The 27,336-nt window shown below is 47.6% G+C and overlaps 4 protein-coding genes across 8 annotated transcripts in view; 2 read left to right on the top strand and 2 right to left on the bottom strand.

Annotated features, from left to right (window-relative positions):
• The first annotated feature begins 10,013 nt into the window (after positions 1-10,013).
• On the top strand, positions 10,014-13,898 carry elovl6l (ELOVL family member 6, elongation of long chain fatty acids like). Its single transcript, XM_040033787.1, has 4 exons — positions 10,014-10,285; positions 11,156-11,287; positions 12,188-12,339; positions 12,415-13,898. The coding sequence occupies exons 1-4, from the start codon at positions 10,188-10,190 to the stop codon at positions 12,837-12,839; spliced, it is 807 nt and encodes a 268-aa protein (XP_039889721.1). The 5' UTR covers positions 10,014-10,187; the 3' UTR covers positions 12,840-13,898.
• A 3,630-nt stretch (positions 13,899-17,528) lies between these two features.
• Positions 17,529-19,930, bottom strand: LOC120734805 (barrier-to-autointegration factor-like protein). 2 transcript variants are annotated; one of them, XM_040033798.1, is made up of 3 exons: positions 19,486-19,531; positions 18,566-18,696; positions 17,529-17,884 (listed from the first exon to the last, which is right to left on the bottom strand). In XM_040033798.1, the coding sequence occupies exons 2-3, from the start codon at positions 18,689-18,691 to the stop codon at positions 17,738-17,740; spliced, it is 273 nt and encodes a 90-aa protein (XP_039889732.1). In that variant the 5' UTR covers positions 18,692-18,696; positions 19,486-19,531; the 3' UTR covers positions 17,529-17,737. The 2 variants fall into 2 exon arrangements, with proteins under 2 accessions (XP_039889732.1, XP_039889731.1); XM_040033797.1 differs by lacking the exon at positions 19,486-19,531 and adding an exon at positions 19,789-19,930 and having other exon boundaries at positions 17,530-17,884.
• Positions 19,931-20,193: 263 nt separating this feature from the next.
• gins1 (GINS complex subunit 1 (Psf1 homolog)) overlaps positions 20,194-27,336 on the top strand; it is a 16,228-nt gene continuing 9,085 nt past the window's right edge. The window contains exon 1 of the mRNA XM_040033788.1: positions 20,194-20,679. Within this exon, the coding sequence (XP_039889722.1) occupies positions 20,462-20,679 (218 nt within the window). The 5' untranslated portion in view covers positions 20,194-20,461. The remainder of the gene's footprint in view (positions 20,680-27,336) is intronic.
• abhd12 (abhydrolase domain containing 12, lysophospholipase) overlaps positions 24,600-27,336 on the bottom strand; it is a 9,320-nt gene continuing 6,583 nt past the window's right edge. For all 4 annotated transcript variants that reach the window (XM_040033770.1, XM_040033768.1, XM_040033769.1 and 1 more), the window contains 8 exons: positions 27,200-27,245; positions 26,972-27,104; positions 26,500-26,537; positions 26,170-26,249; positions 26,000-26,082; positions 25,355-25,433; positions 24,954-25,081; positions 24,600-24,879 (listed from right to left, as the gene is read on the bottom strand). In XM_040033770.1, the coding sequence (XP_039889704.1) occupies positions 24,843-24,879; positions 24,954-25,081; positions 25,355-25,433; positions 26,000-26,082; positions 26,170-26,249; positions 26,500-26,537; positions 26,972-27,104; positions 27,200-27,245 (624 nt within the window). In that variant the 3' untranslated portion in view covers positions 24,600-24,842. The remainder of the gene's footprint in view (positions 24,880-24,953; positions 25,082-25,354; positions 25,434-25,999; positions 26,083-26,169; positions 26,250-26,499; positions 26,538-26,971; positions 27,105-27,199; positions 27,246-27,336) is intronic.

The raw sequence follows: 27,336 nt of genomic DNA, 5'->3' as shown, positions 1-27,336 counted from the left end.
GAGCACAGAAGAAAAGGGAAGAGGTAGTAATCTCGGGTCTATTCAGCAGAGTGCGACACCGTGTGTGCAAAAGAGGGTATTACAACTAAGAAGGGGAAGAAAGGACTGAGTGATTTACATTCTGGAATAATAAAAGCTTGAATAAACAGTGTTTATCGTGCCGCTTTTAGACTAGTGAATATGTTTTATTCTTTATCTCAAAATGCCCATAAAAGACCCGGAAGAACGTCTGAGGAAATCTTACTCTGATGATCAGAGGTATGAGCCAGTTACCATTCCGAGTGATATGCCACCTATCCAGGCACCTGAACACCAAATGGACATAAGACCACCTACATGGAGTGAAGTGGAGAAGGTAGTGAAGCAGGCAAGGGCAGCATCGGCTCCAGGACCTAATGGCATCTCATGTAGGCTCTATAAAAACACCCCACGAGTGCTCAAATACCTGTGGAAGCTGATGAAGGTAGCGTGGCAGAAAGGAGTGATTCCAAGGGCTTTGCGAAGAGCAGAAGGTATTCTGATCCCTAAGGAGAAGAACTCCGTCAGCCAGTTTTGCCAGATCGTCCTGCTGAACATAGATGGAAAGATCTTCTTCAGTGTCTCGGCCCAAAGACTATCTACTTTCCTGCAAAGAAACAACTATGTTGACACATCAGTGCAGAAGGCCGGCATCCGGAGCTTCTCGGGATGTCTGGAGCATGCCAGCGTCATCTGGCACCAGATTCAAGCTACCAAGAAAGAACAAAGAGCCCTTCACGTGGTCTTTTTAGACCTTGCCAACGTCTTTGGGTCAGTTCCGCATGAGATCTTATGGATGGCCATCAACTATTTCAGCCTACCAAACCACATCACAGGACTGGTCAAGACCTACTTTCAGGATTTACAGTTTTGTGTGACAGCTGAGAACACCACCACAGCCTGGCAGCACCTGGGAATCAGAGTTATGGCAGGCTGCACGATTTCCCCTCTGGCATTTATCACGGCAATGGAGTTGGTCATGCGGGCATCTCTGCAGGTGTTGTGCAGGGAGGTGAGAGACTCTTCTCTTCCCTTTTTCCTGTAGCCGAGATGGGAATTCGGGAGGAGGAGACGAGAACGGCATGGAGAGATGCACGAGGGTTATCATAATACAAGTGAGAGACTCAGCTAGTGTTTACTGAGCTTCACTAGCACAAAAGAGTGTGTGAGTAGAAAGTAACAGTGTGAAAGCTTAGCAACAGAGTGTCAGTGAAGTAACTCTTTCCAACGGTTGCACCACCGCGGAGAGAACCTTTCCAGCTGCGACCGCTGAGGCTCAAGGTTAGCACGGACTGCTTGGCTGCGCGATGGAAGCAGCTATTATGCACGGTCAGAGAGCTGTACAGTGACTGGCTAACGCGCCGCAGCAGAGGCAGCATTGTGTCCGCAGGGAGAGCGGAGATTGGATTCTGTGTGGGACTGGTGAGCAGCGACTTACCGAGGCACTGAACTGTAAGTTAGACTTTTTGTGCTATTACCAAGGAGAGGAGGAGTTTCGCCATTGCACCGTGTGAGCGACAAACAGGTCTGCAACAACTGTGAATGTGAGTGTGTGTGAGTATTGTGTTTTTAGTGTATTCATATAACATATTTGGGATGATGTATTTGTGAAATAACCACCAAGAGGTGACAACTTGAGTTTGAGTCATTTAATATCCTTTCAAAGAGACTTCTTTCATTTCCAAAGTATATTTCATTTTCTTAAGGAACTGGAACATCATTTGAGTTCAAGAGTGTGTGTGTTGTACATTATTTTTCCTGCCCTTGCGTTCAGTAAACGTTCCCTTTTGATAAAGCATGTAGTTAGGGCTGGACAGGTCAGCTAAAGCTTCAGCAGATGATGGACTGCTGACTCAGGAAGACTTAGCAGGTTGTAGTTTCTAAAACTCTCGGCCCCATGGCAGAGGAATATGAACCACTTCCTGAGAGTTTGGCCCAGAGAAGAATCCGTACAAACCATAAGGATCAGTTTTCACTGGGAGCGCGTCCTGAGGAAAGACAGCAAACAGTTAACCCAAATCAGAACCCTCGTGACCTTCTACACGAGGGTTCCCAGCAAACACGGCCGCTCATGTGGAGCCCCGGTGTGGGCACGCCACCATTCAGCTGTGTTCTCCCAGTACACACACACTCTTAGTGTGGGCCGCCCTACTGGGGCTCCACATGTGTCTCATGGCTCAAGTCAGTGTTTTTTCTTCCTTCCTTATAAATTCTTCAGAAAGTGTGTGAAATACAAGAATTAACACAGATGACCTCTGACACGAACGACTGCAGACTGCTGACACACTTGTACATAGACCACTGAAAATCCTTCACACACTCTAGATTTACCTGAGTGAAGTGGAGGGTTGGTCTGAAATGAAGATAAAATGTAATAAAGTATAACTTTAATCAAAAATATACAGTTGGTCTAAACGCAGTGGCAGCGTTTTTGTGCAGCACCACGCTGGATTTAAACTCACACTATCTGTTTTGCATCGACTGTTACAGCTGATGTTATGCACAGTCCCGTTGTCACAGGCTCAGACGTACCTGGACAGCTTACAGATGTTTCCTCATTATTTCATAACAGACTACACAACGCCCTCGGCAGCTGGTCCAGTCTGTTCCTCAGAGCGAGGTGGTGAGCGAGGGTGGATGTACTGTTGTCTGTACTGTTCACACTAACTCACACTCACTCTGAGATGAGAAGAAGGGAGGAACCATCAAGTGTCTGATGGTTCCTGATGGCTCTCTCACCTAGAGCCCCCTCTGCTGGACATCACTCACAGTGACGCTCCAAAGACTGTTATTATGTTATAGAGAGTTTGTCATATTTTATTCTGAAGGACTTCCTGTTTATAATCCTGTTGTGTCTCACTGTATGAAATATATTAATCTGCTCAGTGCCATCAGTGTAAGGAAGTATTACCCAGTATGATTTGGATTATAGCTTGTACAGCACTTCAGGAGCACCTTTGCACCTTTAGCATAGATTTGCACATCAATAACATTTGCACACCAGAGGTTTAATTATTTCTTCAATATTTAATGAGTATTTTACTAATTAGCAGGTAGCCTTTTGTTCCTGCACAGCTGCTCCTCATCAAGAAATGTGGTGGTTGTCTGTGAGGAGGAAAGAACTGTTACTGGGAGCAAATGAGGTCTACCATTAAGGAAAATGTGTGCGCAAAGTCCAGAGCAGGGGTGTCGAACTCCAGGCCTCGAGGGCCGGTGTCCTGCAGGGTTTAGATCTAACCCTGGGTCAACACACCTGAATCAGATGATGAGTTCATTACCTGGCCTCTGGAGAACTTCAAGACATGTTGAGGAGGTCATTTAGCCGTTTGAATCAGCTGTTTGGATCATGGACACCGGCCCTCGAGGCCTGGGGTTTGAGACCCCTGGTGCTCTCGTGCTTTCAAACTGACTCGTCACCACTGACCTGTGCTCGTGGTGCATTTGGATGTAACTAGAGTGAATTAGCAGGTTTATGACCCTGATGGCACCATAGTTTTAAAATGAGCATCAGGTCATATTCAGCAGCACTGAGAGTGTTGCTGAGGTCATCAGGTGAGCCTCTGTGATTGGATGAAACCAGAGGAGTTGCCTCGAGTTGGCTGTTGTGCAGGTGTAAGCTTCACGCTGGTTCGTTTGGTGTGTTCAGGGCTCATCTGCTTAATTTATATGGGCAGTGCTGTGCTGCAGTAACCAGCAGGGGGCTCTGTGGGTTTATATTCTGGGATGCGCTCAGCCAAGGTGAGAGGTCAGGTCACTGCTGAAGCTGAGCTATCACCAGTAAAAACTTCACCTGACTGATGATAAGGTCTTCCTGCTGTCAGTGTGTGAGTCACTAACCTCGCACAGCTCCTCTCGATTGTTTACAAAACCTGTGCAGATCATAACCACTGATATTTGTGTCTGTGTCACATCAGGAGGTGAGTGGAGCCAAAGTGGCCAGCAGGTGTCACCGTGCAGACAGGTGTCTGCTCTGGATCATCCACAGAGCCTCACTCAGCTCCTCCAATACCCAGCATGCACTGCTGGGTATTGGAGGAGGATGCAAAAACCAAAATAATCTAACAGGAAGCGCAGAGGGCGGCCCGCCACGGCTCCTGGTCCCAGTCCCAGGATTTTGTGCTGTGGTGGCTCTTCAGTTCAATTCACTTTTATTTAAACAGAACCACAACAGCAGTCGCCTCAGAGGGCTTTAAAGGGTAAGACAAATTCTTACAATAACACAAAGAAAACAGAAAAACCCAACAATCATATGAAAGCTCTCCATGGCGTCGGCCCATCTTATCTCTCTGAGCTGCTACAGCCTCATACACCCAGCCGCTCTCTCAGGTCAGCTGATCAGCTGCTGCTGCATGTGCCCAGGACTGGCCGTAAGGTTAGAGGAGATCGTGCTTTTGCTGTAGCAGCTCCCAAACTGTGGAACGAGCTTCCTTTAGAGATTAGACGGGCCACTTCTTTACCTGCTTTTAAGTCACTCTTGAAAATCCACCTCTTGACCCTGACCTTTGACACCACGTGAGATGTTGGTTTTTAGTTTTATTTTAGTTGTTTTAGTTGATTCTATGCTGTTTTGTCTTGTTTTTCTTTTTAATATAGGGCTGTTTTAATTTTTTATGCACTATGTGTTTTATTTATTTATTTTTGCTGTTTTCTGTTATTCTATTGTTTTTAACTTATTTTCTGTACAGCACTTTGGTCCTGTGCCGGCTATTTTAAAGTGCTTTATAAATAAAATTGGATTGGATCCCCTATGAGCAGCACTTTGGCAACAGTGGGAAGGAAAAACTCCCTTTTAACAGGAAGAAACCTCCGGCAGAACCAGGCTCAGGGAGGGGCGGGGCCATCTGCTGTGATTGGCTTGGGGTGAGAGAAGGAAGACAGGATAAAGACATGCTGTGGAGGAGAGACAGAGGTTAATAACAGATATGATTCAATGCAGAGAGGTCTGTTAATACATAGTGAGTGTCCAAATTCATGGGCTGCGTCCTCCTGAGGCCGCATTTGTAGACCGATTACATCACAGCGACGCGACGAAGCCTGTCCCAATTCGATGTCTGTTACCCACCAGCTAGCCGGGAGGTCAAGGGTCACCAGAGCCGGCGAGAGCAGCGGACTCCCGGCAAATCGTTTTCAAACCCCCGCGGTCTTTTGCTACTCAGGTTAAATGTAATATATACGTCACTTAAAAAGTTAATGTTATTGTTGGGCTTTTTTCAGTGTTTTATTTGTTCGTGAGTAAATCAGTTTGGCTGAGATTAAAGTTATTAGATTATTAGATAAAATAAAACTTTATTAATCCATCGGGTGGGTTCCTCCTTGGTTTTCACACAGCTGAATAAACGTTAAACAGAAAACTGATTAAACAGAAGTGTGAGACGGTCGAGAGTTTACTCCAGTGTCCTGTTATATTTTAGACAGCAAGAAGCAGACGGCTGAGTTTATTAAACTCCACCGAGACAGCGGTGATGCTAATCAGAAGGCTGGACCGTCACATTTCACAGCCTCGCACTTCCGGCCTTCTCGGCCTTCGGAGGACCCGGCCCACGTAGACCGCGAAGGCCGGGCCTCAGGAGGATGCAGCCCATGATGAATTTGGACACAGCTATTGTGATTAAAGAAGAAACACCCAGTGCATCATGGGAATCCCCGGCAGCCTACGTCTATTGCAGCATAACTAAGGGAGGATCCAGGGTCACCTGGTCCAGCCCTAACTATATGCTTTAGCAAAAAGGAAAGTTTGAAGCCTAATCTTGAAAGTAGAGATAGTGTCTGTCTCCTGAATCCAAACTGCACCTCGAGCGTTTCTTGTCTTTGTCTTCTTGTCTCAGTGTTGTCTCTTGGTTATTTCCTGTTTTAAGGTCCTTTTCCAAATCCCATTTCTTGGTGATACTGATGATAAGTACTGTCAGCTGGGATTCATTCACAATCAGACTTTTGGAGTTTCTCTGGGGTAAATCTGTCTTTCTGTGTCACAGTGAATGAGTCGCGATGTCTCGATCCCGTCTCCTCTTTGTTCTCATCTTGCATTTCATCATCTGAGCCTCTTCGTTCAGCATCGATCACACTCTAAGATCAGCCTCTTGGCACTTAATGACATCACAGTGGAAGCTGGTATGTGTTCACTGCTCGCACGAGCAGGTATGACAAATATGTTCTCGAGACTCAAAAATATTTGACCGACTTCTCAACTCTGATGAAGAGATTCATGAGATCGCTTTAATTTAAAGGCCTTTTGAAGGACGGAGCGTAACAGCAAGTCTGATCATTAACGGATGATAAGTAATTGCAGAGACGTAACTGCGAGCTGTGATGTATCAGCCGAGGCGCCCGCACAGCAGGACGGGCCGAGCTCAGGGCTCAGGTATGCTCTGAATGTCAGGTGCGCTTATTGCTGTGGTGACACACCTGAAGTAAAAAATGTTCCGACTGATTGTTGTTTATCTTCAAACGAGCAGATGTTGTTACAGGATGAACTCTGAGGTTAAACACAGAGCTTAACGGTGCAACCGACACAGCGTGCAGCACAGACAGCAGCATCTGCACAGGGACCGACGCTCAGCTCACACGTGTCACAGTCTGTGGTGTCAGACAACACTGTGAGCACGCTTCAGCTCACGCTGCAATTTTGACTCTGACCGTTTGTTTCACATTTTAAACTGATTTTATCTATTTTTTGTCAAAATTAGCACAAAATCTGCTGACAGTGAAACATTTGGTGTGCAGTACACAACACTGCAGTCTTACTGTGTGTCTGTTAATGACGAGGAGAAGGAATCTGATGCTTTGTCATGTCTAACATCTTTCATTCAAATACAGTGAAAGTGACTCACCTATAAATACTCACATATACAGATTAAGCCTGTTTATTCCAGCGTCTTTGCACCATAAACATAAATATGCTGTCTTACACGATCAATGAAGCTGATTTGATTCTAGGATCAGGTTTAGTTTCAGATGTAATCAAATACATTTTTGGTTGTTAGTGTCTGAGCGGCGCCACGATAACAGAGAAATGCAGAACATGCTACACGTATGTGTAGGTTTCAGGAGGAGCAGGTGCTCGTGTCCCCGTTTAAAGCACAAAAGCTGCTGATATACGGCCCTGAAGGTTGTTTGTAACAAGGTTCCAAGCAGAGCTTCAACATGCAGTTTATTGAAAACAACACTGAAACAGGCTGGTTTACAGCTGATCCAAAGTTTAGGAGACGAGGCCTTTGAAGACGTGTTTTGAGGCCGTCTGATGGTTATGGGGCTGCAGTCTGCACCAGGAACGGCCTTAATTTGGGTCGAGGGTCATCCAGTGTCTCAACGGACAGCCAACTGGATCCTCCGGCTCAGTGCTGATGACATTTGTTTGGGTCTTCCACTTGACTTTTGTTCCATAAACCTCAGGATCATTTAAGGAATTCCAAATAACTGTCTCACTGCATCCCACCTCAGCAGTGACGGTGCTGTGAGAGACCATGCTTATGCAGTTCAACAACCCGACCGCGTTCAAAAAGGGAACATTTGTTTGCCTTTGCCATCAGAACGTCCTGACAGTGTGACTACCTGACAGGAAATGACAGTGAATCCACATTTGTGCCCAGATTTGTCCTTTTAAAGGCACGTGGCCCGAAACGTTTGATCAGCTGTAAAACAGCCCGTTTCAGTTTGTGTTGTTTTCAATAAACTGCATGCTCAAATGTTTGAAGCGAGAACGTTACAGCGAGAACGTTAAAGCGAGAACGTTACAGGAAGAACGTTGCAGCGAGAACGTTACAGCGAGAACGTTACAGCGAGAACGTTAAAGAGAACGTTACAGCGAGAACGTTACAGGGAGAACGTTACAGCGAGAACGTTAAAGTGAGAACGTTACAGGAAGAACGTTAAAGCGAGAACGTTACAGGGAGAACGTTACAGGGAGAACGTTACAGCGAGAACGTTACAGCGAGAACGTTACAGCGAGAACGTTACAGCGAGAACGTTAAAGTGAGAACGTTACAGGAAGAACGTTAAAGCGAGAACGTTACAGGGAGAACGTTACAGGGAGAACGTTACAGCGAGAACGTTACAGGGAGAACGTTACAGCGAGAACGTTACAGCGAGAACGTTAAAGCGAGAACGTTACAGCGAGAACGTTACAGGAAGAACGTTAAAGCGAGAACGTTACAGCGAGAACGTTACAGCGAGAACGTTACAGGAAGAACGTTAAAGCGAGAACGTTACAGGGAGAACGTTACAGGGAGAACGTTACAGCGAGAACGTTAAAGCGAGAACGTTACAGGGAGAACGTTACAGGGAGAACGTTACAGCGAGAATGTTACAGGGAGAACGTTACAGGGAGAACGTTACAGCGAAAACGTTACAGCGAGAATGTTAAAGTGAGAACGTTACAGGAAGAACGTTAAAGCGAGAACGTTACAGGGAGAACGTTACAGCGAGAACGTTAAAGTGAGAACGTTACAGGAAGAACGTTAAAGCGAGAACGTTACAGGGAGAACGTTACAGGGAGAACGTTACAGCGAGAATGTTACAGGGAGAACGTTAAAGCGAGAACGTTACAGGGAGAACGTTACAGGAAGAACGTTAAAGCGAGAACGTTACAGGGAGAACGTTAGCGAGAACGTTACAGGGAGAACGTACAGGGAGAACGTTACAGCGAAAACGTTACAGCGAGAATGTTAAGTGAGAACGTTACAGGAAGAACGTTAAGCGAGAAAAGGAGAACGTTACAGCGAGAACGTTAAAGTGAGAACGTTACAGGAAGAAACGTTAAAGCGAGAACGTTACAGGGAGAACGTTACAGCGAGAATGTTACAGCGAGAATGTTACAGCGAGAACGTTAAAGCGAGAACGTTACAGCGAGAACATTACAGGAAGAACGTTAAAGCGAGAACGTTACAGCGAGAACGTTACAGCGAGGGCATTAACGAGTCTCTCACTGTGTCTGAAACAGGAACAGTTACTCCTGCTTTTACTTCCTCACACCTGAGAAAATCAGCCCTGGCTCACCTGCAGCGAGGCCTCACGCTGCACTAAGTTCACTTTGAACTCTTCCTGTCACATCTGTCTGTAACCTGCAGCTGTCGGAGCACCGCCCACTGGAGGGAATCCAGCCTCAGGAGGTCATGCTGCTGATAGATGAAGCTGAAGAGACACCTGTGCAGGTGTGCTCTTACTCATTTCTATCAAGGTGTTTCATCTGCTCATCATACTCTGAACATACACAGACCCCCTTCCCCCAACACACACACACACAACACTTGTTCACCTCTATAAACGGGATCATGTCCGCGTGCTGATAATCTGCTGATGTGGAACGAAGAGTTTGTGACTGCAGAGTCTGATTATCAGTTTGTTCTGCTGCAGACGTCAGCAGAAGGCGGGGGGCGGGGCTTTATCACATCTAATGGCGTCATGCATTCACACTGTCAGCTTAACACAGGGACCCTCAGCTGGAAGATGGCCCCGGCCTCTATATGCAGGTAAAGGAGACCTGTTACCTGCTCTGCCCTGTTCTTTTTTATTATTATTATCTCTTGTATTGGGACAGCTGTTGAACATAACAGTAGTATGCCTTTTTACACTTTCTTTGCTGTCACATTTTAACTTATAATTGAAAAATAAAGAAGAAAGAAAAAGAAGAGAAAAGGAAAAAAAAAACTAGGGTTAGGAGGCAGCAGGGCAGGTAGGTTTACATAATACTCAGGGTTGTAACATCAGCTCTGCCCTGTTCTGAGCTGACATCTGTCCCAAATGAGCCCTGGGAGTTTACCCAGAATGCACTTTGTTTGGTTTCCTACAGGGAGTGATCAGAAACGGATCAAACACTGATACATCATCACAGAACAGAACAGGACTCTGCTGAATCTGGGGTCAGGGGTCAGGGCTTAGAGGAGTGATCCAACACTAAGGTGCTCAGACATTCACACCTGTAAAAGGCGGCTGGTGACCCCGATGTCCTTCCTCGGGCATTTGGGTCACGCTTAAAGCCAGCTGAACTTTTCATGGCAGTGAAGGATGAACACGTCACTGAAGTATGAATGAAACGCAGAGAGGTGAGTCCGGAGGCCCCGCCCCCTCCGCAGGTCTGTTTAATAGGGCCGCAGAGAGGCGAGCGGACAGACTGCAGGCGGGCTCCGAGCGTCCTCTCGCTTTGCCGTCGTTACTGAAGTCTGAGAGAACCAGAGATGCTGCCGGTGAACGGGACGGACTTCCGGCTGTCCGAGTACAGCTTCGAGCAGCGCTTCGACGAGCGGGGAGCGATCGAGTGGATGCAGGCCAACTGGTGAGTCCCGCTTCAGCTTCCGACCGAAACCCCGAGACGGTCCCGGCAAGTTTCTCCGGGACCGGACGCGTCATCTCGAAAAACGGCAAAATTAAATTAAATCAATTAAATTAAATTAAATCAATTAAATTAAATGAGAATCCATCCTGTTGATTCTCATGTAAAAGGTTCGACTTTGTAAAGTTATTGCGTTTTTAAAGGTGCTCTTCGTTTCACTGGGACACTCGGGGTACAGCCTTGGTTTCGGGATACACCCAGGAATCCCCCCGATCCGGTTCACCAAAAGTGTCTCACCTGCCCGGTAGCGGCACGTACCGGGAGGACCAGCTCTGTGTCGGTAGAGAGCGTGATTTGTGTGCCGTGATAGCGGGATAGATGGGGCGGTGTGGGTTTTTCACGACACTCGGACTCATTCAGTTTAAAAGCCGCTTTAAGCGCAGACCGGGAGGAACCGCAGAAACGAACTGTTTTTGAACGGGGTTTGGTGGGGCGCACGCACGGATACTTTCTCCGGGTACACACCTGCCGAGAAACTTCCAGAGCCTTACGTAAGGACGTGTGGTCAGTGGAGCACGCAGGTGTACCGCAGGTGAGCCGCTTGGCCAGTGACGTCACGGTTGTATTTGCTTTAGTCCCGCCCTGCCGAGCCCTCCGCGAGCGACGCGCATGATGCGACGTGAAATATTTGACTTGCTCATAACTGTGATAGGAACACACCCGGTGATGTGCGCATGCGCCAGCTGCTGTATTTAAAAATGATGCAACCTTCAGGCTCGTGAGGAAACTCTGCTGCCACCAAAACAAATGATTTTTTTCCCCTGAATCCAAAAACGTTTAAGCTCCGGACTAAACGAGTGTTTGCTCCTGCAGGAAGAGCTCGTTCGTGTTCTGCGCGCTGTACGTCGCCCTGGTCTTTGGAGGGCAGCACTACATGAAGACACGCCCCAAGCTCAACCTGCGCCGGCCGCTCATCCTCTGGTCACTGAGCCTCGCCATCTTCAGGTAACACTCCTCACACGTGCACACACTCACACGCACTCCACGGACAGCGGGACTCGTTCCTTGCTCTGTGATTGGTCACCTTCACAGAGTTAACCACGCATAAGTGACACCTAAAACGAGACGTTCAGCCACGCTGTGATGGTCTGAAGCTCCTCCCACTACATCACCATAAAAGAGCTGTCAGTGTTGATCGTGGCGGGACTCAGTCCTCTCAGTGATGTCACTGATCACACCGTCAGGCTACAAATGAACGAAACGCTCAAAGCAGTGAATCCCGGGTGGGCGGGGCATGCACGCGCTTGTACGGTGTTTTCAACAAAGGAGAAAATTCCTTCAGTCTCGTAGAGACGCTGCAGAGTGAAACACTGACAGTCTCCATGGTAACCACAGGCATGCTTTGCATTGCATTCTTGCTGAATCAACACTTGTGCACAGCCAGCATGCTGTCCCCGTGGTAACCTGCTCCAGAGGTACCTGCGGCTCAGGTGTGTTTGTTTTTTCACCTGTGTGAGAACAATAGAGATGTGGGCGGAGTCATGGCCGCCGTCAGGAAACATGAAGCTGCTGTAAACACAAAGATGAAAATCAGCAGAATGAACCTTTAAAAGGAGCCTCACTTCCTCACAGACACACAACAGTTTGCTATCCTGGGTTAGGGTTGACTTACTGCTTTAGCTATAAGCTTACATGACCATGACCCAATTATGACCCTAAAACCACAGTTTGTGAAAAATGATTTTGGTCCCTACCAGGATAGTAAGAACCAAAACGCACACAGACACACAAACGCACACGCACTGAGGGCGTCTTCAGGGTAGTGCTGCTCTGAGTGGCCACGCCGTGTTTCTGCTCATGTCCTTGTTTCTGTGCTCTGATGGATTTGTTTCCGGTTCTCTGCAGCATCATCGGGGCGATCCGGACCGGTCCCTACATGTTCCACATCCTGAGCTCCAGCGGCTTCAGACAGTCCATCTGTGACCGGAGCTTCTACAACGGCCCGGTCAGCAAGTTCTGGGCGTACGCCTTCGTCCTCAGCAAGGCTCCAGAGCTCGGTCAGTGCGTTAGCTTTTATAGCCTTGTAGCGGCGCCGAGATGAAACGTGTGACTAACGTGAGCTTTGTTTGCAGGCGACACGGCGTTCATCGTGCTGAGGAAGCAGAAGCTGCTCTTCCTGCACTGGTACCACCACATCACCGTGCTGCTCTACTCCTGGTACTCCTACAAAGACATGGTGGCCGGCGGCGGCTGGTTCATGACCATGAACTACACCGTGCACGCGCTCATGTACAGCTACTACGCGGCCCGTGCCGCCGGGCTGCGCGTGCCCCGCCCCTTTGCCGTGCTGATCACCAGCGCTCAGATCGCTCAGATGGCGATGGGCGTGGCGGTGAGCACGTTGGTGTACCGCTGGATGCAGCAGGGAGACTGCCCCTCCAGCCTGGACAACATCGTCTGGGCCGCCCTCATGTACTTCAGCTACCTGCTGCTCTTCTCCAACTTCTTCTACCAGACGTACCTGCGCCCCGACGCCAAGACCACCAAAACCCAGTAAAACCAGCAGAACCAGCCAGGAGGTTAAAAACTGAAGCTGCTAGAACATGACCTTTACTTTTTTTTACCAGTCTTTACTGGACAGGATGGAAAAACCTGTGAATGACACTGTGAGGGGGCGGGGCCAACACACAGCTACACATAACCTTCATAGTTTATCTGCCCTTTGATGCTTTCCATGTTTCAGTGATGATGAGGGCTGGTTTCAGCCTCCTCTTCAGTCATCAGGCTGGAATGTCCCCCGAGCACTGATCCAGCCTCTCCCAGCATTCCTCCTCGCACTGGTTCCACCTGCTCACCACACCTGCCCTCGCTCATCCGGGTGGAGCACAGACGGTTTCTTTCACTCACTGCATGTTTGAAGCTTCATGAATCCTCACAGAGTTCCTGGTTTGTGACACGAGCTTGGAGAGGAGGATGTTGGGAGATTTTCAGGGTCAGATGAAGATGAAGAGGAGCATCAAGCTGGCGAGCTGCAGATTCAGAAAACCAGGTTTCCTGCTTTCACGTGACACACGCGGCGTTTAAAGGCGTCCTGGTGTCTTCCTCTGTTTGCTGATGTAAGAGCAGTAATTTGCTCTGATTGGTCCATCTCGGTGACACTGGGCAGCGCTGGGCTCTCTGTAACGGAGGGAAACGGCAGGAGGTCCTTAACCTCAGCTCCCTTTAACCTCAGCTCTGACCTCACTTCCTGTGGCGTTTACATACGTGATCAGGAGGTTTTTCCATCCTTTCTCATTTCACTTTTCCTTCGTCCGCTGACAAACAGAAGAACCCCTCCATTTTTAAAATCTATTTATTGATCATTTTGTTTACCTGACGTATGAAGGCACCTGATTGGCTGCTGGAGACGTCTGACACTTCCTGTGACGTTTACCTGTTTGAGTGTCGGGATGAACGTTGATGACGGTTTACAGAGACGTCTTCCTGTGTGTCTGCAGTCGCTGTACGGCTTTTTATAGAATTCTGTTCTTTGTTATTTTCTATTTTTTCTCTTGACTAAAACATTTATTTATTGTATGATGAAAACGAATAAAGATGCGCTTTTTACGTTTGTACATCATGTTCTCACCTGGACGACCTTTGACCTGCTCTGTGCTGAAAATCAGCTGATTTCTGAGATTTGATTCACAGGAAAATGTTTTGGTCCCAAAAGTTCCCACAGACGAGCTCGAACACTAAATCACTTAATGAGAAACCTCCAAAGATGATTTCATCTCATCTCAGCGTCATTCATACGAAGAGCTGCGTGAAAGTGTTCTTCAGTCGTTTCCTGAGACGTCAGCATCGCCGCAGCAGGAGCGGCGTCTCAGTCCAACGCCATCAGGTCTGATGGGATCTCTGCGCACGAGCGAATCCTCGGCTGCAGCGTACGAGTCATCAAATTTAGATCCAATTTATTCATAAGTTTTCCTAAAGTACTGAACAAAAACAAAAAACAGATAAATGGTAAAACCGCTCACATAAAATAAAAAGAGCACATCTACTCACAGCGCTCCAAACGCGGTGGGGAAACGATGTTTTCAAAAGAGACTTAAAAGCAGGAAGTGTGTCTAATATTTAAAGTTTGGGCGCCTCAACTGAAAAAGCTTTTTTCCCCCATAAAGTCCAACCTGGTTTCTGGAACAACCAAAAGCAGCTGGTCGGCCTGCGAGGGAACACGGGGCTGGAGTACATCAGAAAGGGATGGAGGCATTTATAAGCCAACGTTAGGCCTTTGAAATTAATTCTGAGATAAACAGGAAGTTGATGAAGGAGGACAGGATAGGTGAGATATGTTCAAGCCTGTGCACCAGTTAAGAGACGGGCGCTTGGCTGTAAAGTGCGTTACAATAGTCAAGCCGAGTTTCTCCAAGCCGCGCCCCAACAAAACTGCCTTAACTGCAAAACGCTTTTTGGCAACACAGAAGTGATCTGTTTGTTAAATTTAAGCTCCGAGTGATGTGTCCCAGATTTGGGACGTGCTGTTTGATGACTGACCCAAGCCAACCATAATTAATAAGCGGGCTGCGTGAGGTATTATTAGGCCTGAATATAATTACCTCTGTTTTGCTTTCATGGAAGCTCAAACAGGTCCTTCCTGCTGGGAGGAATACTGCTGCCTAATAGCTGAGGCTCCAATCGAGGGAAACCCTCTTTAGAGAGCCGTGCAGGGATAAGCAGCTCTCTGATGGACACCCGGCTGCTTTACAAGGAAACCAGGTAGCACTGTGTGGTAAACACTGCCCCCTGTTGGTGAGGAACACACTTCAATTTTCACTCTGCTCATAGGAACCAAAGTGTTTCCTACTGTTGGACCACATGTTCTGAACATAATCACTACCAGCCTCTTGTCAGGTCAAGTACTGAGTGAGTTTAAACATGCAGTTATCCATCCCCAACTTAAGAAACCAGGCTCGGACACTTCAATTATGACTTCAGACCCATCCCTGAGCTTTAAGCCGTTTCACAGCACAGAGACGGCTCTCATAAAGGTCGTGAACAACATTATGGTAGCAACGGACTGTGGTAAACATGCAGTGCTTGTTCTATTGGATATGACTGCTGCATTCGACACGGTGGATCACGACCTGCTGATCTCTCGATTACAGCATTGTGTAGGAATTTCCTGCCGGGCACTTTCGTGGATAAAATCATATCTCTCAGGAGCTTTTGTGTTAAGTTGGGTTTGGCCTCATCCTCTCTGGTCCCTCTGCCATGGGGGTACCGCAGGGATCTATTCTTGGGCCATTATTGTTTTCATTGTAGGGAGGGAGGGAGAGAGAGAGAGGGATATCGCTGCAGACGGTGAAGGCGCTGCGTGGAAAACAAATCCTTTTTTTTGTCTTGCCGCGTTTTGCCGCGGTGGGCCCGAGTGAAGACGGCACTGAAGCTTTGCTCTCTTTTCCTAGAGTGTCTTCCCCATTTGGGGTTATGTGTGAGTTGTCGTCCCTTTTTAATGTGTGTGTTGTGTCGATTTGTTATTAAACGCTTCCCCGGTTCCCCTGTCTCACGGGCAATCATACAGTTTTATCGTTTTCAATAAAGTAAAGTTTTTAATTGTTTTTAGGTGCAGCTGTTATACTGTTACTTTTATTTTGTATTAAAAATTAAACCCTTTGTGCGCCTACGGCTCTGTCCTATTTTAAATAGGTACTTACCACGGGTCACAAGAGCATCGTTTCTCATTTTGATTGAAACTGTCAGAGAAAACGGAGCCTCGAGCAGCCAGGACATTAGTTTACAGAAGCTGTACCACGTCCAGCAGAGACTGGACAGTATAGATGGAAAACAAACATGCCAGCAGTTTATCTCAGTCAGCGAGAGGAGCAGGCATGTGTTCGGCTCCTTCACATAGTGGACATTGAGTTGTTGTGTCCATGTCTGTTGCTGTAACAGTAGTTCATGTTCGGAATAAAAGATCCCAGCTCACTGATCTGATCGGGGCAACAGTGCCTGAGATGTTGCATAATGTTGCTCAGAGATCTTTTACTCTGTGGTCATCTTAGACGAGTAGTTTATGGACAAGAACCAGCAGGTCATTCAGTGTTCCCTTAGTGCCAAAGTATAACAGATGTTGGTGTAGTATAACTGAAGTAATGTTAAGTCCTTAAAGTCATGACTGTATTTGAAGCTGTTTTTATTTTTGTATGATACCTGATTTATATGGAATATGACTGAAGTAAACTAAAGTCTAAAATACTTAGTCAGTCATTTGTTTAATAGTAATTTAACATTATATAATTCATCTCCAGTTTCTCTAACACGGGTCGCTGACAAAGGTGCTTCTGAGTGATCATCGGCATCCTGAGCAGGAAACAGAAGAAGGTTTTGTTAATCTTGAGTTTAGTTTATTGAGTTGAACTCTTTTATTGTTCTGCCTGTTGAAGTTTTTTGGCTGTGTTGAATAGATTTTCATATTTTGGGGTCAATAAAATCCCTTTTTTGAATGAAGCAGCTGTGTCCTTTCTGCTCGGTCCCTGACGTTACCACAGTTATTATTATGGGTCCTGTTCATGCAGACGTCACTGAGCTCTCTTGATTATTTAATCAATTCACGAGTGAGGAGAGTGACTGGGCGAGCTCCACCCTCAGCTATGGTCCCTGAAGCGTGGCTGGGCTCCGCCTTAGAGATGGAGTCAGGACTTCACAGCGCCTCCCTGAGGGAGACAGCCTGCCGGGTTCAGCTCGCTGTTGGAGCTGGAGGAACAGCCCAGGTCTGAGAACGGGAACCTGGACGTTTCTGCTTTGATTCAGTATCCAAAAATGGATTTTGAACCTCGTCTTTGGTCCTTTGGCCTCACTGCCAGATTTACACAGCAGGTGGCTGCCCCTCAGTGGGACAGTATTGTAGGGTCTTTAACTTACAAACACCTGGGACTGTAAAAAAAAATACTGAAAACATGGTTTTGTCTTCTCAACCATAAATAATCCAGAAATAAGAAGAAACACAGACTGTGGACACGTTAAAAGCAGTGTGTTCACAGCTTTTCAAGAACTAACTCTTCAAGCTATCTGTGTCACTGTACGTGCATGATGTCACAGGATGATGTCACAGGATGATGTCACAGGATGATGTCACAGGATGATGTCACACATGTACTCGTGCCTGAACACAAACACATCTACAAATCCAGCAGCAGGTGGCGCTGTACCCTGTCATACGGAGGCTTCGATGTTTTTATGGTGGACTCAGAAAGAAGACAGCAAGCCGTGGAGACAAAGCTTTTATTCATGTAAACGTTCTTCAGTGAAACAAACTCATAAAACAGGTAAACAGACACCTGGCAGAGCGCTGTGACATCACAGCGCTCCTGCAGGAAGTCCACCTCAAACCACCTAACAGCAGCAGAGCCATCAGAAGCCTCCGAAACAGGAAGTGAGCAAACGCAGGTGTGGTTTTTGTGAAGAGGCGGCACCTCAGAGGAAGGCATCACACCACTCCTTCAGGCACTGAGCGCAGGAACTGGCCTGGCGAGAGTTGGCGCCGATGGAGTCTTTGAGCCAATCGGTGAACATCTCTGTGTCTTTCCTCAAGAGCAGGAACTGACCGAGAACCACATATGCCTGAAAGCAAGCACACACACACACACGCACACACGCACACACACACACACACACGCACACACGCACACACGCACACACACAGCAGTGAGTCAGTCCAGTTACAGTCTCTGTGGATAATTTCCTCCGTTATAACTGCACAGAGGGAGCCTGTCTTTATAAGTCAGCTATTTGGATTCTATTCAGGGTTTGAGTTTGCATCATCAGGGGCGTGGCCTGTCTGCCTAAAAGGTGGAGGGTGACACAGGCAGTTGTAGCTGCTAGCTGTCTGCTAGCTTCACTTGAACTGAACCTGTGGACCGTGTTTGTGCTCTCAGTTAGCAGCTAATGCTAGAACCCACAGGAGCATCACACAGACTCTGATACCTGCTGATCAGTGCTCAGTAACATCCAATCAAAATCCTTGAATTTCACCGTGTACCAAACCTGGAGCTCCGCCTTCTTGGACGCTCTGTTAGTACCTCACAGCAGCCATATTATTGGTCATGTGAGGTCGTTAAAATGCTCCAACAGAACTACAACCTGACTACACAGCACACGGTTTGAAAAGTCAGAGGCTTTGAATGAGTTCATCTCAGCAGACCTTCAGATTTCAGCAGCAGTGAAGCTGCCGTGTGTGTGTGTGTGTGTGTGTGTGTGTGTGTGTGTGTGTGTGTGTGTGTGTGTGTGTGTGTGTGTGTGTACCTTGTCGAAGCCATTCTCCTCCAGCTTCTTCCCCAGAGTCTCTCCGATGCCTGACAGAGCCGTCACAGGTTTGTCCGCCATCGGCTCTCCAACAAAGTCCCGGTGCTTCTGAGACGTGGTCGACATCCTGACTGCAGGAAGCCACACACACACACACACACACACACACACACACACACACACTATAAACCCTCTCCTACTCGTCTGGAGCGAGTTCGGATCATTGGTGTCAAAATGAACTCTAAAAACGTTTTTGTGGGAAAGTTAAAGTTTGGAAACCTTCACGAGCTGGAGGATCACCCACAGAAGAGTGTGGCTGATCTGCAGGAGACCTTTGACCTCAGTGGCCTTCTCCTCTCAGTAGGAAGCCAGTGTTGCCAACTTAGCGACTTTGTCCCTATATTTAGTGAGTTTTCAGACCCCTTAGCGACTTTATTTTCTAAAAAGGGACAAGCAACAAATCTGGAGACTTATTTATGACGACTTTTTGACGTGAAAGCGCGTATCGCTCTTACTCTCAACAAGCAGCGGTGCTGCCGTGGGCACCTCACCCGCGCCAAAGCGCTCACAGGGGGAGGAAAGTCCTCCCCCAGCTGCTATCAGGGCAGGAGACGTTCACACCTGTGCGCCCAAACTGCAAATGAACCGCGCATGAGCGAAGCCGCTGCTCCTGCACTGACTGTAACGCAGTCAGTTCTTCTTTTACTGTGATGCTGTTTTGTGGATCACAAGGTTTAAAACTACTTATAAACACACACACACACACACACACACACACACACTGTAACTCCACCAGAGCGCCTACTTCAGGTCACTTTTGCGGGGTTGGAATTGTGGCATTACAAAAAACAATAATTGCTAAAAGAAATTTAATTTGTAGTTCTAAACAAACTAAATGCATTTAGGACGTTTTTACTCACTTTGTCTCTTCCACGATGTTATTTCTCTCTCCGACAACGTTACAATTACATTAGCATGACCAATTATGCAAATTAGGCGATGACGTCATTTAGCGACTTTTAGGACAGCCAATAGCGATTTTCCTTGCTGAGTTTTCAACCCTGCAGGAGGCTGAGGGCTGCAGGGGGCGGGGTCAGCGCTCCTTGTGGCTTCAGACCCAGTTTAAGTTTTGAACTGTGCGCGTGTGTTTGTGTGCCTCCGCGTGTGCCTGCTGCTGGACTCCCATTAAAACCAGTGGAACCAGCTGCAGGTGGAAGCTCTACCTGTCACAGGAGGACTCGATCCCGCTGATGTGGACCTGGGCCGGTCTCACGCGCTGGACACTAAGGAGACACACCGCGTACCTGTGAGCACGAGGAGCTCACCTGAGCACAGCGGCGGCTCGAACAGGAAGCGTTTTATTGTGGAAACTCGGATGCACGCTGAGTTCCCTGACGCTCGTGGTGTGACGTCATGACGCAGAGACTCAAAGATGGCGTGAGTTGAAGAGGAGTCACTCCTCGGTGAAAATGAGATCCCCAAACATCTTTTGTTTTTTGGAGCGCAGATTCTGTGATTTCAAACTAAACACGCCGTGAGAATCCTCCCACTCACGGTGAGCCCAGCACACAGGTCCAGGTGTCTCCTGAGCCTCAAACACGTGTGTGACGTCACGAGCTTGCAGTCCTGCTCAGACACGTCAGAGCCGTGACGGCTGCCGCTGATCCAGTCACACACGGAGCCAGGTACATGAAAGTAAAAGCGCTGCGGACTCTTTTTTTCAATGTACCGCTGATTGCCCCGCCCCCTACTCATAAAGCCCCGCCCCACGATCTCCCCGTGTTGGTGTGGTGGGCGGGGCCGTAGCTACTCTTCTGGCTGTTCTTACAGGCGTCCCCACTGTCTGCGGGTCACCCCGCTCCCCTCGCTCCGTGACCCGGGTACTTTAGCGGAAACATGGCGGTGCCGCTGACCGACCATGAGAGGCGGAAGCAGATCAGCGTGCGCGGCATCGCGGGGCTCGCGGACGTCGCAGAGATCAAGAAGACTTTGCACTTCACGCTGGTGAAGGACCGGAACGTGGCCACGCCCCGGGACTACTACTTCGCCCTGGCCCGTGCCGTCCGGGACCACCTGGTGGGCCGCTGGATCCGAACCCAGCAGTACTACTACGAGTAAGTACACTTTCTGCTTCTTAATTCAGATCAAACTGAGGTTATTGTACTCGGCCCTGAAAAGCTTAGAAATATGGTATCTAAGCAGATTCTTCCTCTGGATGGCATTACCTTGGCCTCCAGTAACGCTGTGAGGAACCTTGGAGTCATGTTTGACCAGGACATGTCCTTCAACGCACATATTAAACAAATATATCAGACTGCTTTCTTCCATTTGTGCAACATCTCTAAAGTTAGAAATATCCTGTCTCAGAGTGACGCTGACAAACTAGTTCATGCATTTATTACTTCCAGGCTGGACGACTGTGATTCATTATTATCAGGAAGTCCAAAAAACTCCCTGAAAAGCCTTCAGCTGATCCAAAATGCTGCAGCAAGAGTCCTGACAGGGACTAGAAAGAGAGCAGATTTCTCCTGTTTTGGCTTCCTGTTAAATCCAGAATTCAAAATCCTGCTCCTCACATACAAGGTCTTAAATAATCAGGCCCCATCTTATCTTAATGACCTTGTAGTACCATATCAGCCTATTAGAGCACTTCGCTCTCGCTCTGCAGGCCTACTTGTTGTTCCTAGAGTATTTAAAAGTAGAATGGGAGGCAGAGCCTTCAGTTTTCAGGCCCCTCTTCTGTGGAACCAGCTTCCAGTTTGGATTCAGGAGACAGACACTATCTCTACTTTCAAGATTAGGCTTCAAACTTTCCTTTTTGCTAAAGCATATAGTTAGGGCTGGACCAGGTGACCCTGAATCCTCCCTTAGTTATGCTGCAATAGACGTAGGCTGCCGGGGGATTCCCATGATGCACTGGGTGTTTCTTCTTCACTCACTATGTATTAACAGACCTCTCTGCATTGAATCATATCTGTTATTAATCTCTGTCTCTCTTCCACAGCATGTCTTTATCCTGTCTTCCTTCTCTCACCCCAACCAATCACAGCAGATGGCCCCGCCCCTCCCTGAGCCTGGTTCTGCTGGAGGTTTCTTCCTGTTAAAAGGGAGTTTTTCCTTCCCACTGTCGCCAAAGTGCTGCTCATAGGAGGTCATATGATTGTTGGGGTTTCCTCTGTATTATTGTAGGGTCTACTGTACGCTATAAAGCGCCTTGAGGCGACTGTTGTTGTGATTTGGCGCTATATAAATAAAACTGAATTGAATTGAGACCGACCCGAAGGTAGGCACGAGCCCTGCTTCCGGCTGGAAGGGACCGCATGGTTCCAGTCGTGTTCTGCAAATGTACCCGCAGAGAAATCCCGACCCCACGGTTCCTGGATCCTCGGGAGCCGGGCTTTAATTCGGCTCACGTGTCAACCCGACACGTTTATCCACGCGTCGACAAAGCCCGCCGCGCTGGACCGTCGACAGCAGGAGGTCGCATACAGACGTGCTGCCACCCGCATGCAGTCGCGCTCGGCTCGGTCTCTGTACGCCGAGTTTAGCCCATCAGCTCGATAATCCCTGACGTCACGTTTTATCTTACTACTGTTACGTTCATCACGACGACATGAAATCGTAATTTTAAGAATGGAGTTCGGCGTGACGTTTCTCTGCCCTTCCTGCAGTGAACTCCTTCATTTACTATTCTAAAACCTTTTAAAGCATTAAAGTTTAAATGTAGTAATACAGTATGCATTGTGATGCACTTTCCTGTGAAACAAAGTCTGTTTTGTGCGTTCAAAGGTTTTCAGACCAAACTGTATCAGCTGGGTTTCATATTTCTCTGGTTTTCATGACTCATAAGGAAAGCTGTGGCTTCAGGACACTTTCTGAATCTCTGTTGTTCTCATCAGCTGAAGAACGACGATGTTGACGTCAGTCCGTGTTTCATGTTGGATGTTAACTGTCAGACAGTCAGTGGGAATGTGTTGCTGTAGGAATTTTGCCAGGGGGGCAGGTAGGGCATTAACAGGGAGAGGGGGGCACGAAGACATACTTTCTTATTCTCATTTAAAATGTCTGTTATTAAATAATTATCTGAATCTTACAACCAAAGTTTTTATCTGACGTAAAATGTATAGAAATCATACATAAACCAACAAGACTACACATCACTGTCACAACAGCATTTGTTTTCATTCAAAGGCTTTATGGCTTTAAGACCTGGGGGGCCGGTCTCCAGTCAAAATGCCGTTTTTTTTGTCCCAGTCCAGCCCTGGGCACGACACGCAGTGAATTAATCTGAGAAGGTGCATCAAAAAATAAATGGCCGGGCCAGCGGTGCACATTGCAAATCAGCTCGCATAGACACGTTAGTTGTGCCGCTTCTTAATGACGGTATCTTAGCAACCCCAAGTACCAGATTCAGCTTGTAATTGGCTAAAAATAACTTAGCCTACCAGTGGTCAGAGGGACGTTGTTAGCTGGCAGTTTTTTTCAAGCGATGTTGAAATTTCCACATCCTGACACTTCAAAAGCTTCAGCAGCTGTCGGCTCAGCATCAGCACCACGGAAACACACGGATACGTCTGTAGACCGAGACTGATCAAACCAGAAAGCTTTAATGAGCAGCTGGTTTGTCTCGTATTAACTGGCTGAGTTAATACCAGTTAATGTGACATCGAAATGCAGCTGATTGAACTGAAAATCTCGACTCTGTGGGGTCAAAGTTCGCAGAACTATGAACGCAGCTGGAATCCACAGCTGTGCGTGTTCATGGAGCTGCATGTTCACCTGCTGGACGTCACTACCTGACAGGTTTAACTGTCTTCAGAACATTGCAGAGGCCTTATTGACAGTATTTGGCTCTGCATGTCTGTGTGAGCAGATTCTCTCTCACATGAGTCCTCAGGTAGCCTCTGAATGCTGGACACTCGGAGACCAGAGATCACATTAACATGTGTGTCTCTGTATTAACAAACATGCCATATTGGCCCAGTTTATTTCTCTTATCATTGTTGGGAGGAGACCATAAATAGCATTTGTATTTTCTGTTGTACAGTTCATTTGCTGTTATGGATAAAAAGTCTTTTTTGTTTCTAAATAGCTGATAACTATTCGCTGACAGCTGCAAACATCTGCGCACAAATATGATTCTATGAAGTTGTTCTATATAGTGTGTAACTGTTGATATAGAGCGTTATTAAATTTATTGCTAATGCAGTCATACGGCACACTGACCTCTGAGGAAATTTTAGATGCGCTCGTCATCAGACCCCTGCATTAGAAGAAGAATGAGGTGTTTGCTGTGGATCAACCGCTTTTAATTTGAAAGGAAAGGTGAGCTTCCTCACCTGCCTGTACGTCCAGGTGGATATATTTGTGCAGAATCGTGCCTTTGAGTCAAACAGCGAGAGAGCTGTTTACTCACTATCCAATCACATTACAGCATAAATAAGCTAACGAGCGCGTGTCTGTGGCGGTGCGTTCAGGGAACCAAGCAGCTTGTAAAACTAAATCTTTATTTTTTTATCTTCTTTTAGTTTAAAAAAAATCATCGTGTTCGATGAAGCTGAGCATCATCATCAGCTCAGAGCTCATTAATATTATTGTTGTTGTTATTTTGGTTTTGAGTTGCTTGTTCGAGGCCCGGCGTGAGCGCCCAGGTGTCTCGTGGGTAATGGTTTCGCGTCAGAATCTGTTTCTGCTGCTGTTTTTATTTCCTTCACCACAGAAACATGAACCTGATGTTTTGTACACAGAAAGCTTCGTCCTCGACTCATTTTCTGTTTGTTTGTTTTTAAACGAGATTTTCGTCGTCAAAATTTCCTTGTTAACATTTTTTCTTTCATCTGATGATTTAACATTTACTTTAATTACTTTTGGATATTTTTGCATTTTTACATTGAAAAATAAAAATCTCTTTATTTCAGTCATTGTAAGAAATGCTGACATCAACATTTTCAGATGTTTTTGAAACAAACAGCAGAACTGATAAATGAAGACAAATAAAACAAATAATATTTAATTCAAGTTGTAACAGGCCTTCAGACACAAAGTTCCAGTGATAAACTCGACACAATCACACAAAAATATTAAAAACTTCACGCCACCACTCTTTAAAAGCATCGGTTGCCGTGGCGACCCTGCGTGCTGTGACGCGAGCGCGGCTGTGGGAGGAATGCTAACAGAAGGAGGAATGACGTGTCGAGGTCATGCGAGGACAAAACGAGCCGCGGCGGTGCGGCTGTCGTGGAGTGCAGAGAGTAATCCGAGTACTTCCTGTCTGTCCTCACTGTGCGACGGGATGAGCTGTGCCCAGGAAATCACTGAAAGAGAAGACAAAGAGCAGCGTGAGCGCGGCTTCGCGGCTCACCGTGACATCACCGCGAGCTGATCCTACCTGAGGATGTTTGGCAGCTCCGGGCTCCTGTAGATGAACTTGTGCTTGTAGGCGAGCGCGGCGGGGAAGGGCACGAACTGAACCTTGTGACCGCTCAGGCTCTTCGACTGCGACGCCAGCGAGTAGAGCTGCAGGGAGAGGAGGCGGGTTAGTCTCAGTTTCTTCTTCTACTGCAGGAAAAACGGCGTGCTGCGTCCGGTCTACACCGTCACAGCGCGGCTCTACAGATCGGTCACACAGAAACTCGTGCCTCTCTCTCCCGTCTTCGACGCCACCCGCCCCTCCCTGAGCCTGGCTCTTCCTGCTCCCACCCTCCGTCCACATCAGAACGTTCTTTAAAAACATGAAACGTTCCGGTTTCTATTAAGATTGGTGGAGATGCTTCGGTCACACTTTCTTACCTTCTTACCGAGGTGGAAAGGAACCACGCCGTCGTCCTCGGCGTGGAGGATGAGCACGGGACAGGAGATGTGGTTCATGCTGCAGACACACAAACATTCAGGGACATTAAACGCCTCTGCTGCATTCAGGGACTGCAGTTCTTCTAACAGCCACTAGGTGCTGCTGTTTGGGTTATGTGTGTGTGAATCACCAGATATTCACACACACATAACGAGCTAATATTTCCTGATTAGTCTGCAGGGTCGAAGGTCAGCAGCTGTAATGAAAGTCTGTTCTCTGACGCTGCACGAGCAGATCCAGGATCAGCGTCTAAAAACAATCAAGCTCCATCCGTCAAACCCGCTCGACTGAAAACATAAAATCAACGATTCGGTTTAAACTTCACGAGAAACTCCAAATGTTCCTCGGACAATTTAACATCAACTCCAAAATTATCCAAAGACGGTAAAAACGTTTCCTGTTCCGCCCACTCAGGAATTTACTCCGAACCCCGAGAACAAGTAAACGCTCGGAGGCGGCGCTCTGCACGCTGATTCAGGTCAAACAGCCGCATGCTTTTTAAAAACGACGTAGCGAGCTGCTGACGAGCAGCCGGGCGCCGCTCGAAAACACGTTTCACGTGGGAGGAGCTTTGAGGTACATACTTCTCATCGCTGGTGAAGCGGATGTTGTTGGCAGTGATGGCGTCCAGGAAGAACCAATCAAAGCCGGGCAGGTACCGGTACACCTGAAACACACACACGCACTGTGAGACACACCTGCAGGAGCTGTGTGCGTCTGTGTGTGCGTCTGTGTGTGTGTCTGTGTGTGTTACCATGGAGAAGGGGTGACTCTTGGCCTCCTCTCTGATGTTGGTGAAAGGAGACTCTAAGATGAGCGCGTCAGGAGGACTTCCTGTGAAACGATGTCATCATTAGTACCTGACGCTACGTTTCCCACAATCCTCGGCTGCTGAGACGCTCCAATTAAACCCAGAAATAAACTCCTGGGAGTTTTAGTTAATGTCGTTCTCAATCTGCTGTTTTGCTATTTTTAATCCACACAGTGCTGTGCAAAAGTCTTGAGCCAGCCCTCATTTCACACACACTAAAGAGAGAAGTGTGTGTGTGTGTGTGTGTGTGTGTGTGTGTGTGTGTGTGTGTACCTCTGTCACACAGCCGTCTGACCACATTGGTTGCCACTCTGAAAGAAAAGAAACTCGGATTAAATCGGAATCCTTGGATCTGCTTCAGCCTCGTTGCTGCTGGGACTGAAACCTGCAGTTCCTCTAACGTCCTGCAGGGGCAGCAGTGACCCCCCCCCACCACACACACTATAAAACTTTAGAGCTAATTTCCATTTTCGATGCCTGAATGTTGAGAAGGCTTTCGGAAGTCGTGAGTAAAGCTGGAAAGGTGTGGCAGGAATGATTCAAAGCCTCACTAAGACACCACCCGTCCAACATCCACCCACACCCTCTGCATTAGACACACGCTGAGCCGTGACCGTTTTCTCCTTTCTTGTTCTCATGTGGGCGGGTCTTACAGCACTGCCACCCTATTAGTGAGTCACCTTTAAAGGGGCGGTCAGTAAGTGGTGTGCGTGCAAAGGAAACAGGTACACAGGTGTGTTGTTACCCTGTTCCCAGAGAGTGTCCCCAGATGTAAAGAGGCAGCGTTTTGTCTGTCCGCCGCTTCAGCCAATCATAAATAAAGAGAGCGTCTGATGTCATCCCGCTCTCTGATGGCGAGCCTTCTGAATCGCCCCAACCTGCGCGCACACACACACACACACACACACACACACAGGTCACACAGGTGTGCCAGCTGTGTTTGTCCGCCTGCTGTACTCGGCTTGTTTCTCACCTCTGTAATCAAACGTGACCACGTGGTAGCCTAACGAGCTGAGGACCTGAAGGAAAACAGGCAGACACAGTCAGTACAGCATCCCTCCGTCCACAGCCAATAAGATCAAAGAGATCGAAAGCTGGAGAGCGTTTCAC

Source organism: Simochromis diagramma, unplaced genomic scaffold (genome assembly GCF_900408965.1).
Source record: "Simochromis diagramma unplaced genomic scaffold, fSimDia1.1 OVJJ01000176.1, whole genome shotgun sequence".
In the NCBI taxonomy this organism is placed as follows: Eukaryota; Metazoa; Chordata; class Actinopteri; order Cichliformes; family Cichlidae; genus Simochromis; species Simochromis diagramma.
This window is presented reverse-complemented; position numbering and strand designations above follow the sequence as displayed.

Coding starts and splice junctions, on each gene's coding strand:
- elovl6l (XM_040033787.1), top strand. CDS start 10,188: ATGCTGCCGGTGAACGGGACGGACTTCCGGCTGTCCGAGTACAGCTTC. Junction 10,286..11,155: donor GAGTGGATGCAGGCCAACTG/GTGAGTCCCGCT, acceptor TTGCTCCTGCAG/GAAGAGCTCGTTCGTGTTCT. Junction 12,340..12,414: donor CAGCAAGGCTCCAGAGCTCG/GTCAGTGCGTTA, acceptor CTTTGTTTGCAG/GCGACACGGCGTTCATCGTG.
- LOC120734805 (XM_040033797.1), bottom strand. CDS start 18,691: ATGTCGACCACGTCTCAGAAGCACCGGGACTTTGTTGGAGAGCCGATG. Junction 17,885..18,565: donor AGGAGAATGGCTTCGACAAG/GTACACACACAC, acceptor GCTTGCTTTCAG/GCATATGTGGTTCTCGGTCA.